The sequence below is a fragment of the Mus pahari genome, chromosome 13 (genome assembly GCF_900095145.1).
Source record: "Mus pahari chromosome 13, PAHARI_EIJ_v1.1, whole genome shotgun sequence".
NCBI lineage: Eukaryota > Metazoa > Chordata > Mammalia > Rodentia > Muridae > Mus > Mus pahari.
The window spans coordinates 60148220-60165909 of NC_034602.1; the positions used below are offsets into that span (position 1 = coordinate 60148220).

The 17690-nt window shown below is 40.0% G+C and overlaps 1 protein-coding gene across 2 annotated transcripts in view; it reads right to left on the minus strand.

The window, feature by feature from the left end:
• Window positions 1-12802, minus strand: part of Kctd8 (potassium channel tetramerization domain containing 8) — a 220265-nt gene extending 207463 nt beyond the window's left edge. Inside the window, exon 1 of one of the 2 annotated variants that reach the window (XM_021210912.1) lies at window positions 11425-12802. In XM_021210912.1, the coding sequence (XP_021066571.1) occupies window positions 11425-12394 (970 nt within the window). In that variant the 5' untranslated portion in view covers window positions 12395-12802. The remainder of the gene's footprint in view (window positions 1-11424) is intronic. The other variant, XM_029545484.1, reaches the window with a different exon arrangement.
• Window positions 12803-17690: the final 4888 nt, after the last annotated feature.

Genomic DNA, 17690 nt, shown 5'->3' on the forward strand with positions numbered 1-17690 from the left:
TTGGGAAAGGATTTTTACCAATCCTAAATCTGCTAGAGGACTAATATCCAATATATACAAAGAGCTCAGGAAGCTGGACTCCAGAAATTCAAATAACGACATTAAAATATGGGGTGCAGAGCTAAACAAAGAATTCTCAACTGAGGAATACTGAATGCCTGAGAAACACCTGAAAAAATGTTCAACATCCTTAGTCATCAGGGAAATGCAAATCAAAACAACCCTGAGATTCCCTCTCACTCCAGTAAGAATGGCTAAGATTAAACTGCCCATGTTTTAGCTATTCTTTAATAGACATGTTTGTAGTGGTTTGCAAGGATGTAATGAGTTACCCTGATACTTGGGCAAACATGTGTATATGTATGTATGTATCTCTCTCTCCATATGTATCTAATCACACACATACACACCCCATGGACACAGACACAATCACACACATGCATGCACGCACACAGACACACACACAGACACACACACAGACACACACACACACACACACACACACACACACATGTGTCCAAAAATTAATAAATGATAAAGTCAGTCTTCAGCCAGGAGCTAAATCCTTCATGCATGACATCAAATTTGTTAAATGCATGGTTATTCATTCTGGACGTTTGAATTAGAATGACCCCACAAGTTCATATGTAAATACTTGGTTCCCAGCTGCTGCAACAGTTTGGAAAGGACTAAGAGGTGTAGCCTTATAGGAGGATGTGTGTCACTGGAAGTGAACTTAGAGATTTTAATTCTCTCTCTCTCTCTCTCTCTCTCTCTCTCTCTCTCTCTCTCTCTCTCTCTCTCCTTAAGGGAATAAGAGAACTAAATATTAGGTAAAATTCAATAACAAAACCAGTCTATAGAATTTCTCTTAGTTTCATAGTTTTTGTTTCTGAATTTTCAGGCCATTAAATGAATTAGTTCTGAAAGGTTGTCACACTTTAAAAATGTTTTGGTGGTAATAATATGCTCTACACATTTCCTTTAAGAAATAACAGATATATCAAAATAGAAAGACACTCTCTATTGTTATTTAATGCCTATTTTTAACATTTTATATGGGTAAAAAAAGAAAAACAAGATTCATTTCTACTATTGTTTGCATTAAGAATTGACATATAGAAAAATAAAGGAACATAACGTAAGACATCTGCATACTGATGAAAATCAACACTGTAAGTTCAAAGACCCTGTTATCTTTTTCCTTTATTACAAATCAGAATCTACATGAAAGACTCCTCCACTCCCAAGCCAATATAGAGATGACACCAAAAATTCACAACTACATGTAACCATCCTCCACCATTCACAATACAGTTGCCATGGAAGCTACTCCCTTATCAAAAATGGATGTTGCTGTGGAATTGAATTCCTGAATCTTTATCCTCCACCTGCAAAGAGAAGTGCTATCTGCAGTCTCCACCAACTGGAAGAAATGAGGGCATAGACTTTGACAATTATCCCTGAAAGACTGCCAGCTTTTCCCTGCTTTCTTCAAATACCTGGATTTCGGCGACTAGAAGGCATATATTCAGTGTGTTAGAGAGTTTCAATAGGAACTGATTGAGCCGACAGTTAACCACTATCCTAGAATTGAAAATATATGTACTTGAATTTAAAATGCCGTCTTAAATTTTGGCCAAATGCCTGAACTCTGCAAAATGTTTGAGTCCAAGTGTTTCTTGCATAAAACTGTTGACAACTGAAGCTGAAAACTTCCAACAAAAAATGTAAATAAGGGAACGTGTGTAAGATGTGCTTCAGCTGAATATACTTCATAGGTTGAGGCAATTTTCCTGAAACTAGTGTTCTTATATATTGGTTATGAGCCATAGCCTTTAAAGGCTGAGCTATCTTTCCAGCTCAAACTAGTGCTTTTAATAATTATATCAACATTGACCAGTACCAGCACTAGACATGGAAGAATACATTTTTCTCAGGTGCAATAAATAGTCAACAATGATAGGGTTGTTTTAGAAATGTGCTACAATTATATTATAAATTGTAGGTAAGTAGTTTATAAAGAAAACTCACTCATGATGACAGAACCTTCCTAGGTAGTTTTGAGTAACGATTACTTTCCATCTTCTTCAAAAACAATTACATTATTGAATATTTTACAGAATCAAAAGATTGACTATGTATCTGGAGGCTCTGGATTTAACGAACGACTATAGTTGATACTTAACTGAGAATTTTATTTCTGTCTGATATGATTATGTGTTTTATGTAGATTACTTCCTTTAACCATCAGAACTAACTTATAAAGTGGATACTTCTGTTTCCTTCACATTCCATTCAGGAAGGAAAAGAAATTGCTTTTCCAATATCCAAAAACCAGAGCCAGTAGTTTTCAGAGAATCTATGAAATATTAAAATCACTCATGGTGTTAATTATTTATTTCTAATGGCCAACAGTTTCTAGCATTGCTTCTGAGTGATTATCTTGTCCTGTAAATTATAAAATATGCAATTGTCAATGTACATAAAAGCAATTTTGATATAAATACCATAGTCAAAGTTTGTTACTGTAACCAGTAGGAACGTTGAATTAACACAAGTGGTAAAATCTCATACTATTCTGGTTACTGACATCAACATTACAATTCTTATATCTGTTGTGTAGTACCTTGTTGGTTTTCTATAAAAGCACCTATGATTGGATAACAGTTACAATGTGCTAGGAATATTATCGTAGTTAAGTACTGATAACGTGTTATCCTGCTGTTAACTAGTGACTAAGTATAAAATTAATGAGCATCCTATTGGATACCTCAAAATGAGTACCATCATTGTCATCTACTTCTCCTTGTTAACTCTCTCAAAACTAAATCAATAGGTATGGGCAAAATTGATGATGTTATATTTCTCATTAACAACAGTACCTGTTAATTGCCTTTTAAAAAAAACTGAGTTAACTGCAATGTAGAGTTGTTTAGCTTTGTACATTAATAAGTAGGATAAATATAGATGCATATTTTCTGATTATAATTTCCACCCAAACTAAACTTTTAATAATTTATTTTTAAGTGTATTGGTGTATTTCCTGAATGTGTGCTTATGTTAGGTACAGTGCCTGGTGCCCGTGGAAGCTAAAGGTCACTGGGTCATCTATAAACAAAGTAGAGTGCTTTATGCCACCATATGGGGGCTGGGTCCTGGGTCCTCTGCAAGAGCAACACATGCTCTTGAGAACTGAGCCATCTCTCTAACCTTGCACTAAAACTAGTATTCTACTCCTCATGCTTTTTCTCCACAAAGAACTTGTATATAAAGAAGTATGTGTGCATTCCTGTGTGGTGCATTGAATGATAATGCACACCATAAATTCAGGTGTTTCAATACTGGGTACCCAGTTGGTGGCACTATTCGGATAGGATTTGTAGTTGTGACCTTCCTGGAAGAAGTATGTCACTGAGGTCAGCCTTTGAGGTTTAAAAGCCACAGGGTGTTGCCAGTTCACTCACCTCTTCCTCCTTGAGGTTCAAGATGGGAGCCCTCAGCTCTGACCAGGAGCCATGCTAGCTGCTTGCTGACATACTTTCTGTCAGTGACGTCTTTTTATCCTTCCAGAACCATAAATTAGAAAAAAAAGCCCTTCTTTCTAAAGGTTATCTTGGTTCTGTTTTCTATTGCAGCAATAGAAACGAAACTAACACTCCTTGTATGTTTACAATTCTAACAGCTTAATATACTAGATCCTTCTAGTCTGTTCCACAGTAGACATTTTATTTATTTTCATTCTTTATAGTTCTATGTAATTATAGTGCATCATAGTACTCATTAAATTACCCATGCCTCTTGATTCTAATACTAGGTATCACCACTGTACCATAATTCACACCTTCATAAAATTTTATATGATCATTTTAAAGGCAAGTTTTCTGTCTTGTCTAAATTTGTGAATGTAGACAGATATATCTTGCTAGGTACTCAGTGAGTGTACTTTAAACTGAAAGGAAACGAAATCCCAAACTTAGTACATATCTTAATGGGATCTCTAACAGCTCTAGCCCATTCTCCAACCTACACACAGTCATTCAGACACCGGACATTTATTAAATCCTTAAACACTGGTGTTGGCCATATTACTGAGGATTAAGAACACAAGACTATGACAATAAAATCTCACAAGGAAGAGGAAAACTGTTGGGCAAAACCAACATAAGAAGAGATGCTTCCACACATGAGAAAATCAATTTTGGATCTGTAAGTACTGCACAGTGAAAGAAGAGAGAAGCTAAGAAACCCCAAGTATAATCAGGATTTATTCCATGTTTCCTAACTATGAGACTGGAAGGGCTGGTGAGAAGCCGATGATTAGCAAATAAATTTGCAAGTAATACAGATAAGTACATAATATTTCATGGCTTTTCTTGTTGAAATGAACACCATATATTTGTACAGTGCTAGAAACTTTCACGGGGGCTACAGCTTTAACTCGTGTATAGAAAATGTGTGGGTTTTTCGAAGAAAGATGGGAGAGAGAGGGGTTAGGGGAGAGGTGAAGAGGAAGGGGGGAAGGGGAAAGTAGACTATGAGTGGGAAGGAAGAAGGGATGGGGAGGGTGGGAGAAAGGGGAGGGTGGGAGAAAAAAGAATACTAGTTGGCTGTGGTGGCCCAAGTCTGTACCATTAACACTATAGAGATAGAGAGGCAGGAACATTACACTAAGTTTGAGGACAGGCTGGGCTACATAGAGGGTCCCAGGACAGCTTGAGTTACACACTACTGACTCTGTCTAAAACTAAATGGGAAAAATGGGTAAAAAGTGGAGAGATTTTTTTTTTCACATTAAGCAGAAGTGAGTGAGAACTGTGTAGTTCTGTAGCTGAGGGTGGGGATGGGAAACCAACTATCTTCTCCTCAGGTCGGTACCTGGAGCGTACTCAGTGGAAGTGGCTAGGATTCTAGAAGTAAGACTCATCTCATTACTGACATTTTGAAAAAAATAATTGAAATAGCCACCTCCCCCTATTGAAAAGCAATGGATTTGAGGGGCTATAGGCATGTCTTGTAGTCTTCTGTTTCCTACGTGGAGCAAATAAAACATGAAGTCCCTTAAAAGGAGGTCTCAGAAATTATATCTGTATTTAAATTCCATGTTAAGGTTAATTTGATACTCTGTTTTCCAAGTATTTCAGATTATTATTGTCACCCTCTTTAGTTTTCAAAACTCCTAAAAGCCAGTCTCAATACTCAACATGTATTTGATGCATTTTTAATCCAATCATACAAAATACATAATTTCATAGGATTAACCAGTATTTGCAACTCAGAAGCAACTACATAATTGACACGTAATTCATTCTGTCACTTTCTTTTTTTTTCTTTTTTTTTTATTAGATATTTTCTTTATTTACATTTCAAATGCTATCCCAAAAGTTCCCTATACTGTCCCCCTGCCCCTGCTCCCCTACCCACCAATTCCCACTTCTTGACCCTGGCATTCCCCTGTGCTGGGTCATATAAAGTTTGCAAGACCAAGGGGCCTCTCTTCCCAATGATGGCCAATTAGGCCATATTCCGCTACATATGCAGCTAGAGACACAAGCTCAGGGGGTACTGGTTAGTTCATATTGCTGTTCCACCTACAGGGTTGCAGCCCCCTTTAGCTCCTTGGGTACTTTCTCTAGCTCCTCCATTGGGGGCCCTGTGTTCCATCCAATAGCTGACTGTGAGCATCCACTTCTGTNTTTGCCAGGCACTGGCANAGCNTCACAAGNGGCCNCTATATCAGNGTCCCTTCAGCAGAATCTTGCTGGCATGTGCNNTANTATCTNGGTTTGGTGGCTGATGATGGCATGGATCCCCAGATGGGGTAGTCTCTGGATAGTCCATCCTTTCATCTTAGCTCTAAATTTTGTCTCTGTACCTATATCCTTTAATGGGTATTTTGTTCCTTATTCTAAGGAGGAATGAAGTATTCACACGATGGTCTTCATTCTGTCACTTTCTAAGAAAGTGTGCTCTATTTACAATGATAAAAATGAATCCCTTGATTGGTCACTATTTAAATATGTAATTTGTCAAATAGGTAAATATTACTGTTTTAGAAATCTTGATGTTAGTGCCCTCTCACAGTATTAAAGATAGGAAATGTTTTATTTTAATTTTAAGAAAACTATAAGAATATTATATATATATATATATATATATATATATATATATCCTTTTAAAATTGCAACCTCTCAACATTGAAAAGCACTGGATTTGAGGAGCTATTGACATGTTTTGTAGACTTCTGGTTGCTACGTGGAGCAAATACTATGAAGTGCCTTAAAAGTATGTCTCAAAAATCATATCTGTATACAAATTCACTGTTAAAACTGTTAAGGTTAATTTGAAACTTTTAATAAATTATATATAAATGCACAAAATATGTATTTGTTAAATTTTAAAGAAAATTTGCACAGGCTAAAAATTATTACACTCACACATGTTAATATGTTTTTCACTTGTAGTTTAAGGTTCTGAGAACCCAACCAACATTGAAATATGTTTTCTTAGTTGCATGTTTTGAATGTTAAATGTTTCCAGTACAGAGACAGTCTTGTGCATTAGCTGGCCGCTCTCCACTAGTGTTCTCACTGAAGCAGGTTTCCAGCACAAGGAATTCTGCAGGAAGTACTATGTATAAATACCCACATACTCAAGTGTAGTAATTTTTCCATTTATTACAGGTCCTGTTTGGAAAAAGTCAACTCGTCCCCTAAAACTTCAGGAAACAGCAAATCTGGAAGTAAAATCCTTGTATCATGAAGAAGGTAACTTTGGGGTGGAAACTAAGCCACAAATAAGAATCCAGAGTCCTTTTATAGGAGTCAGGACCACATCATAGAGCTTCCCTTGTGCACCAGCCAGGATCATGCCACTCCGCTTCCCTTGAACACTGGTCAGGGTCACACCACACTGCTTCCCAACTGTTTGCATTTCAGTGACTTTTGTTTTTTCACTTTCTCTCTGCTACATTGTTGGCCCTACATACCTATCACACTTACAACGCAAGCAACATAGGGAATCCAATATTTCAAGTACCATTACCAAGAAAAAAATATACGTACACTATCCTCACTGTGAGTAATAAAGGAGAATATAATTCCACTTTGAAGCACGCATATACATACATACATACATACATACATACATACATACATACAGAGAGAGAGGGGGGGTCTTTACAGTATAGCACAGAATGCGTTTTGTACTGTCTAGTGGCTTTTTTAAAAAAGCAAAACAGGATAAAACAAAACAAAACAGAAAGCCCAGTAAATCATTCTGGTTTTCCCAAGAAAGGTCAATCACCTTCATTGTATAAGGAGTAATAAGAAATTTAATCATAATGGTACCTGGTGCATTATATTTAAAAGTCTTTGCAAGCAATGAGTTAAGAACGATAAGAGGTAAAATTGTTCTTGCACCCCAACCAAGCTGGTATTTAATGTCTAATAGCTTGATAGTAATGATGAGGATCTGAATTCATGATCTTAAGTATAAGAATGGCAGTTTAAGGGAAATAATGCTGAGGTTTCATGTCCTAAGGAGGAGTCCTAAAACACTTCTTCACCCTGCATCAGAAGTTAACGAACTACTAGACATACTATGAGAACATCATGGGACCATCTAGGTGATCTGAAATATTCAATTCCAAGAAAGCAGTATTTAGTGATTTATTTATCTTTATTTTACGTGCACTGGTGTCTTGTCTCCATGGATGTCTGGGTGAGGTTGTCAGATCCCTTGGAATTGGAGTTCAGACAGCTGTGGGCTGCCATGTTGGTATGTTGGTGTTAGCAGAGCACTAGCCAGTGCCTTTAACCACTGAGCCACCTCTCCAGCCTGAAAAGGAGCATTTAAATTCTTACTGCCAACTTACAAAAATTGGGCGTGCTGTTCTTCAAATTAATTTTCTAATAATCCATGTGATTGACTATACTTCCTATAAAAAGTAAAAGCTTACTTACTGTTGGCAAAAATAATAGACTTACATACTAGTAGCAAGTGATGTTTGTTGAGTCGATTTCTGATGCAAGGAGTGCTTCACATGGACTCTCGAATTCCATAAATTTGGAAGTATGGCAAAACCCATTATACAGATGAAGAAAAAACTAAAGCAGGAACAAGTACATAGCTTGGCCCAGCACACACATTTTGGAAATAACAGCATTCAGGATTCCAGAATCATTTACCACCCTCTTTCTGTTCTTCAGAAATTAGGACAGATGGTGAACACTAAATCCCCTGTGCTAACTAGTGTTTTATTACTTTGAAAGCAGTATCAAAACACTAAGTTCTCCAGTGTCTTAAATTCAGAAGGCATGTTAAAATGCCTGACATGTGACCTTAAATAAATGTATGTTATACAACTACACGGAAAATTGTGCTAAAGAGTAAATAAGTATAAAATGTCATTGCTCTTTTCTGTATCAAAATATGAACAGAAATCAGGTCATCCAATAATTTGGATCTTATGACTATCATTGAGAACCCTTTCCAATACAGACCTGTCAAAAATAATATGTAGATAGATAGATAGATAGATATCATTCATTCTGGCATTGTCAAAACAGAACAAAATGGGAATAGGAAAAAAAGAAACTGTAATGCATGATTACTTTCAAATAGTGAAAATTAATTCAACTCAAAATAATCTGTGCAGATAGAACACAACAGTGCAAAACACACTATTTAAAATAAATGTTATACCCAGAAAAATGATAAATATATTTGGTGGAACAGTGGATGGCTCACAACTTCCAGAGTGCAAACTTTGATACTTAATTATGTAGTTTTCTCTTTCAATTAGGGTAATCCATTAAGAATTCTAATTTCAGGTTGTCATGAGAAAATCTCATCGCTCATTAGGAAGGTGAACACTCAAGAAGTAGCGGTTGTTATAATATGAAAATATGATTTGTATTTAATGTCACATCTTCAAAATATACAACAGACACTAAATTTCAGGTGATTTTCAAATCATTTTCTTAATTAAATTAGCAATTTCTAATTTCAAGTTGCTATTGAGTGGCATTGTTTTGCCTGAATTGACAGACTGTTATTTTCTCTTTGTAATGAGCATGTTTCCTTTCTTCTCCTTTATAAGGGGAGAAAATAAGAAAGACTGAAATTAAGAAACTAAGAAACGTAACTCCTTAAAAATCAGCACTTACACTCAGCCAGACATGCTGGTAAGTACCTGGAGTCTCAGTCCTCAGTGTCAGGGGACCAGCATGAAAACTGCACAAGATTAAAGGGGTGCAATGTAGAATCAGCTTGAGTTCACATCTCAAGCAAACACAGTTTTAATATGTAGGGGTTTGTAGGTATGTATTGGATGGGGCTAAGCTTCCAAGGTGACCAAAGTAAAACTCAGGTAGGGATGGAAGCAGGGAAATTATTTAGCTAGCACTTTTGTTTGTCAAGATACAAGAAGTTTTAAAACAGTGTGTGTGTGTGTGTGTTGTGTGTGTGATGTGTGTGTCTGTGTGTGTCTGTGTATATGTGGTGTGTGTGTGTGTGTCTGTGTGTGTGTTCCTGAAAAAACACCTCTATCAGTCTAGTCAGTGCTTGCTGATTTGACCTTGCAATTAAAAACAAAAGCATTAACAGCACTCACGTTGATGTCTTCTGTAATAAAACCAAAACCAAAACCAACCCATAAAAGAACACTCACCATGTGAAATTAAACACTCACTTCACATCATATTCTTAAATGGTTAGAAACATATCCTTGATGAATTAGAGCCTTAATGCATTCAAAATCCTGATAAGTGTCTCGACGATAAGGAGGACCTTATTTAATTTTAAATATTTTAATTGCTTAATGTAGATTCAAGAGATGCTACTTTTACACAAGAAAATATTAACATCTTTTTTGTGCTTTCCAAATACTGGTCTTTTAAACTGTGTAACAAAGAGTGTTTGAGATAAACAAAACAAGGAGCCAGGCCTATAGCAGCAGTACTGGATGACAGCCTTCAGAAAGAAGAGGCAGAAGGATTGAGAATTGAAGACCAGCGTGGACCACGTGGGAAGACCTTCATAAATGATAAATCAGTAAATGGGTTGCATCTTTATGTATTCTTCAGGGGATATGCATTTGCTCCTCTGCAGCAGAGCTCTCCTTAGGTACTCCAACACTGTCTCAAGATGTCACCTAACTTTCAGAAGCGAAGTGCTGCAACTCACTCTGCCTCCAAGGTTACTGAAAACATACTCATGCTGAATTGTGTGCCAATCAACCCTGCACCTGCAGAAGGAGAGTCCTCTTTCCCCACTCTCTGCTCAAGTGTAGAAAATTAATCATTTTTGCTTTGCAATTGAGAGCTACTTAGTAAGGCAAACACAATGAGAGCCAGGTTACTTCCATTAGAGGCTTTTAGTGCTGTCCCCACCCTGCTGAACACACACACACACACACACACACACACACACACACACACACACACACGCGCCGCTTTCAAAGCTTCTTGTATCTTGCCAAATGAAAGTGCAAACCGAATAATTTCCCTGCCTCCATCCCCACCAGAGTTTTACTTTACTCACCTTGGAATCTTAGCTCCATTCAATATAAACCTACAAGCCCCTGCATATTAAAACTGTGTTTACTTGAGGTTTTGAGCTCAATTGACAACACTCTACCCCTTTAGGCAAACACACACACACACACACACACACACACACACACACACACACACACACACACCTGCCCCTTTTGTACTCTCCAATCCTGAGAGCCTCACTCTGAAGCTAAAACTCATTTCTCCTCTCTGACTCCTGTCCATAACATTGGGTAGTTACTTAGAGGGTGGATGATAGAGGAAAATCTGTATGTTACTAATTAATGGAGGTCATTTTACAGCAGCAGCCCTCATGTGCCAGCTCCCAGGAGGGGGTATTCTAGAAGCACAGTCACCATTTCATGAGTTGTGTCCTTCCAAAACCACAGGCAACTGGAGCTCTTGCGCATAGAACTGCACAGGAGCTAATCTTAGCATTTTTCTTGGCGCTGTCCCCATTCCACTTAGCCCTTTAAAGAAATGGTCAAAGAAACTGATCCCCTAAACTCACATCAAACAAGAGAAGGAGGGCCTATAGGCACACACACACACACACACACACACACACACACACTACTGTTGTCGCCTCTTAATCCTATACAGTGGAGAGTTTCTAGAGCATCCTGGGGCTAGGCGGGGCAAGAGGGCAGAAATCAATAAGTTCAGGAAGAGAGCGTGAATCCAGGGATGGGGAGGAAGGGACTAGTACTCTGCACTGCTCAAGGGATGCTGGCGGGAGAACTGCTAGTACAGATTTATCAGGCTTGCGGCCAGGGCACTCTGGCAGGGACATCTCTTCCTCCAGTAAACAATGTCAGAGAAAAGGTGTGAGATGCATACATAGGTAGCTACGTTGCTAACTTACGGAAGAAGATGTATTCAGTGTAACTGCTCCAGATCTTGTCGTCTCTGTACTGGTTGACAAAGGCGGCGGTGCCAGAGGAGTTGCACGCCACCATGTGGAAGCCGGCCTCAGATAGTCGATCGAACGCCTGCTCCAAGTAGGTGAACTTGAGGTAGAAGCGGGACGTGTACTTCTCGGGCTGTCGGTCAGGGTCGCGACTCTCATTAAGAGTGTCCCCAAAGACCTCCTTGGCCAAGGCTATGCGCCCGCACACCATGATGCGCGCCACTCGCCTGAACTTGGCATCTGCCTGGTTATCTCGCACTGTGGTGTAGGAGCCACGGTAGCCCAGGGTGAGGAACCCAGAGCGCTTGTCCGGAGCGCTGCCACCACCGACTACACCACTGACACCATGTGCCCCAGAGCCCGAGGGCGCGCTGGCCGCCGCCCCACGCAGCAGCAGTGCGTCGCTGCTGCCCTGGGAAATGTTGTCCTCCAGGTCGCTCTGGCAGCCCTCATCGTTGAGCGAGTTCTGCTTGGTGACCTTGGGCGACAGCAGCTTGACCAGGTCGGTGAGTTGGAAGAACTCTGCCTCGCGCAGGAGCCTCTCCTTCTCGGGAAAGTGCTCGGGCAGTGCCAGCTGCTTGTCGCGCAGGTAATCCAGCACGTACCTAAAGAGAAAGCCGTCGCGGTCGATGAAGAAGCGCGCGCGGCTGTCCCTGGGCAAGTCGCCCCGGCGCCGAGCGCCGCCCCGGGGACTAGAGGGCGAGAACATGCTGGCCAGAGTGCTGTCCGGGACGCTGAGCAACGTCGAATGCTTGGTCACATAAACCTGGCCGCCAACATTCAGCTCCACTACCTCGGGGAAGGGCGACGGTGCGCAGGGCCCCGGGGCGGCGGCCAGCGGAGCGCCGGGAGAGCTGGACGCGGACACCATCTCGCTGATCGGGAGGATGGTGCTGCCGCCGCTGCCCGTGTCCTTCAGAGCCATGGTCCCTGCCACCGGCCAGGTGACCCGGGAGAGTCGCACGGAGTGCTTTCCAGAGCCTCGAGGTCCCGGGTCCTAGGCGTGCGCCCGGTCGCCCTGCACTCTCTAGCTGGCCGGCGCGGTCCTTAGGGCACCCGGCGCTGCTCAGGGTTCCCGGCAGCAGCGGCGTCGGAGGCGCCCGAGCTCCATCGGGGAGAGACTCTCAGGAATGGTGCTCCGCGAGCGAGCAAGGCTGCTCCTTTGGGGAGACCGACTGCAAGTGTGCGAGAGACTTGGAGAGGTGGTTTGGGGGCTGCGCGCGGCTCTCGGAGGGGAGGGCAGGAGGCGGGGCCCGAGCGAAGAAAACTCACCCCCGGCTGCAGGCGAGCCAGCGCGCCTCAGCCGGGAGCGCTGGCGCCGGCGCTAACTACTCGCAGCCCGGGAGGTGGCACTGACGTCAAGCTCCGAACTGGGACTGGAGCCACAGCTGTCATTTAAAGGGATAGGCTCTGGGGCTGGCCTGGTGGCTCCAGAGCTAGGGAACTGGGATTAGGGCTGAGGCAAAAGGAGAGAGATAAGATGGGGCCAAAGCTGAAGAGGACTACAGAAAGAATCCAGCGAAAACGGACTACAACTCTCTTCATTGCAATAGAATCTCATTTATTTTCTCTCACACACTCCCCCCCCCCCATTCTTTCTTTTCTTCCTCCTTGGAGTTAGTCTTAACAAAACTAGTTTTACTCTCTTCAAAGAGAGGGCCTATAACCTGGATTCTCAGCTCTTGTGTTACAGATACTGGCACTGGCATTTGGGCTGTGTTTGTTAAAGGGCTGGGGCTGTGAGCTAGGTGGAGTTGAATCCCAACTATTGGCTTTTTAAATTGTGTGTGTGTGTGTGTGTGTGTGTGTGTGTGTGTGTATATATATATATATATATATATATATATATATATATAGAGAGAGAGAGAGAGAGAGAGAGAGAGAGAGAGGGCAAATCCCCCTTTACCTATTCCTTGGCATCAAATGACGTGATTGTGACTGATATTCTACATCCTGTTAGGATTTAAAACTCATAAGTTTGATTCCATTTCACAAAAGCAATAAAGGGCTACGAGTAACAAAGCAACTCTCTGCAACCAAGGTCACAAAAGCCGATGCACAGAGGTGGAGGAAGAGACAGATAGGGGACAGTTTTATTTTATTCTTTCCAATCTTGAGTCTCCTGATCCATCCTTCTGTTTACTTCTCGATTTCCCTTGCGGTCCCTCAGAGCAAGAGGGTGGCTTATGCTCTGTTGTCTCCCTAACCCCAGGACTCTGCTCACAAGTACAAGACAGCGTTATTTGTGGTGGAAAAAGAAGACTGAAACTCCGAGGAGAAAGTCCTTTCCATTGCTAGATAATCTAACAGGCTGATCAGCCTTGGGCATGACTTAGTGACCAGAAATGGGAATCATTGGCTTACAAAATGCTAAAGTGAATATGGAGTTTTGAGACGCAAAGTAGTTTGCTCCAAAATTATTTATAATAAAATTTACATGTAGACTTTACTATTATAATCCCCATCCCAAATATTTATCTCTGGTTCCTCCCATTCAAAATCACCCAAATAGTAATGGATTTGAGATTCGGGTATAACCTTAAATTTTCATAAATGATGAGTATCCTATTATTTGGACATTACAAGCTATATTTAATTCATTGATTCTTATAAGCCACATCCACAGAGAACGCAACATCAATTTTGAAAGTTAGATTACCTGAGGCAGAATGAGCTTAATGGACCAATGAAAGGACACAAATGATTAAGACTTAAAAGGAGGCTTGCAATAGGCATGTTCACTGAATCCCCTTACTCAAACATATTACCTCATCCCCAAGTAATATTGATAAATAAAATTGAGAAGTAAAGTTGATTTAAGTCCTTTTCTTTCTTAAAAGTTTAAATAGAACATTGAAACAATTTGAAAAGGTACGTTGTCTTCTACCTCATTTGAAGAATAAGAAAATATTTGTCCTTTAAAATAATGGTTTCTGGAAAATGAATTAAGGAAAGCTTTATAACTTTCATAGATGAATAAGTAATGCCTCAAACTGCTACTAATGAGGCCCATTTATCATGAAGTAAATGTCCCGAATGATGAGGGTGGTGCAGACTCTTGCATTCTAATGAAATGGATATACATACAAATATGAATATGGACACAGAAACAAGAGATTACCGATCCTATCAGCTTAAAACGTATTTTCATTGGTGTTCCATAAACTTATGAGATGGTCAGAATTTTATACTCTAAATAAAATCACTTTAGTAATTCGTAATAAATCTCATTGCGAGTGGTACTGTGTGATATATTGCTTTTGAAAATTATCTCTTCAACATTGATTGAGTGTTTATCCTTAATCTCTTCCATCTGCATAACCTCTTTCTCATCTATGCTCTCCAACCAAACTCCTGACTGAATAAATAGAAAATTGGAATGTCTCTACTCAACGTGCTCTCTGCTGCAAACTCCTTCCTTCTTCCATCTGCTCCCTTCCTCCTGCCTTAATTTTTCCTCCCAGTTTAAATATTACTCTAGAAATCCTTCCATTATATGACCAAGCTGTTCCCACCAGACCCTGTGCTTATGTATAGACAAGCAGTGGATTTCTGTCTTCTCTCTCTCTCTCTCTCTGCCAGGCTGCAAGTGTGGCAGGCAGCCATATGCACTGTTTGATCCTCAGGGTAGTGCCTACCACCAGGGAGGCAGCCACTTTCTATTTGAAATATACACTGCTTGTAAATGGAAGAACATTTCATCACCTGCATGATGGGCCATCAGGATAAGTGCAGAAACTGCAGAAATAAGTAAGATGTGGTCCTCAGCAATTAGAATCGAGACAAAGGAGAAATTTCTTGTCAAAATAAACTCAACAGAAAAGGGAAAGCAGAGTCCAGATTGTAATGAACCATTTGGTACACTAAGCAGTGAACAGTTACCACAATCAGAACCATTTCCTTCTAAACCACCAGCACTATTAATGTTCCCCACACCTATCAAAGAAAAAAAAAGAAAAAAGAAAAAAAAAGGGGGTCCTTTAAGATCTGCTGCTGTACAAAGGCAGGGCATCAGATTTCTCTGGCAGGGAAGTAAGTGATGCACTTCCCTGCCAGAGAAATCTTCCAGCACCTTTTAAAACAACTGAGACAAACCAGTGTGTGTGTCTCCAATTGCACAGCAAATAGCTATATAGGATATGTTGTTCCACAGCACAACACAGAAGTGATTGGTGATCTAGAACTGCAAAGGAACTATTGTGTTTAAGCAGGCAGAAACCAAGTTAAGGGCAGGAACTGTGTCTTCCTTGATGCAAAGAATATAAACAGGTAACTAGAAGGTTTAGATAGAAATAGGTTAAAATCTAACCAGCTTTGTAATTTCTGCAAATTATTTAATTTCTGAAATAGTTCCTTTTAGACACAGTGAGTATAAGGAGATACAGGCTTATCACTTCAGCAAGGGAGCCACCCAGGGTTATAAAAGTTGCTCACAATTGTTACATCTACTACTAAGGATTGGAAACAGCTAAATAGTAACATAGATGGACCTAAGGTGGAGCACTGGATACCTACCTAGCTCAATGATAGAATGGATGCCTACTATGCACAAGGCCCTAGGTCACAACCCCATCACCACGTCACCACATTTTATAAATATACCCATTAATACCATGCTATATATACCAATGAAAGAAGGAGTGTGTGTGTGTGTGTGTGTGTGTGTGTGTGTGTGTGTGTGTGTGCAGGCAAGTGTGAATGGGTGTATATGAACTTGTTTTACATACTGTCCTTCTGTGCATCCTAAGATGCCTACAAACCATGATGGAATGTGGCCCCATCATCAAGAAGATCAGCTATAGTACCATATCCTTCCCTATCAGTATCCAGTGTGTATACCATTTCACTGACTGGATTTTCCGTAGGCCTCTTCTATTTCGTTTTTTGTTACTGTTTTGTTTTGTTTGCTCAGTCCTTTGACTGAAATTTGACTATGTCTTATACTTACATGTAAAGTACATATTGAACTGTAAGGTTCTACTGGCCACATTCAAAAGTAAGTATGAGCCATATGGTCATGCATGCTCATATTCTTTATTCCCAGAACTCAGGAGTCACAGAAGTAAAAGTATCCATAGGACATCTGGTCTACAGGGAGAATTTCTGGCAAGCCAGGTGTTGTTGTTGTTGTTGCTGTTGTTTTTAAAACTCTGCCTTGAACAAATAGTCATAAGGGGACATAAAAAATAGTATAATCATTAAACGATCTTTGTTCCTCTAATAAACCTTTGTAATAGTGGCAACGGAATAGCACCCATTATTCTTGGGTGAGAAAAAAAAGCCAGTACAGGAACTATGTTGTGATACAGCCTCCTGAAGTGTAAGAAGTAAAGAAATTTTCTGCCATAGCAAAAGAAGAGGACTAACCCCTCCGGCAGTGGAACTGAGAATGATAAGGAAATGAAACAACACACTCAGCGATTTCTACTGCATCTTGAGAATTCTGGAAGCCAAGCAAAAAATCTAGTGTATTCCCAAATCCCAGATATCAGTTTTGAGACTATCAATAATTCCACCAGAAAATAAACCTTCTAAACTGAGATATAAAGTAAATTCAGGCAATTTATGCCCAAGGCACATTTTATATAACATTATTTCTAATTAAAAATCTTAATAAGGTAATATCTATAGTCAATTTATATTAAAAATTCTGTAGAGGCAAAAAAAAATATCTATAGATCCAAAGTTAGGGTGAGCTTAAATACCCGTCAAAATTGTGGAAGTTTGTATAGATTATGATTTGATGTAGCTAAACCTTTAATATATTCCATGGCATCTAAAAAGTGATCTTCTGGCATTTTGAAATAACATCATTTGCAAGCAATTTTCAAATCAGCATATTTAATGTACATATTCTGGTTTTGGAAATGGGATGTCATCAATCTTGGACATTTTTGAGTGATTGGGAAGATACTTAGCAAAGAGGTCTAGAATTTCATCTTCCTTAACTCTATGCATCCTTTAAAAATGGCTCAGGTTTCCCAAAGCCCATGGGAGAAAAATCAACATATTGCCTGCACTCTAAGAACATTGTGGGTACCAATTTTAGCTACATAGGACAAAAGAGATGATTTTTATCCCTGAATGGACTCTAAGCTCTTTCAAATAACTTCAACCAGGGCATGAATGCTAGTGAGGTTGGTTGCATGTGAATTTAACAAACCCTGTGATATAATTGAAAAACTGTCCCCATTGGAAGAAGGCTCTGAAATATAAAGTAA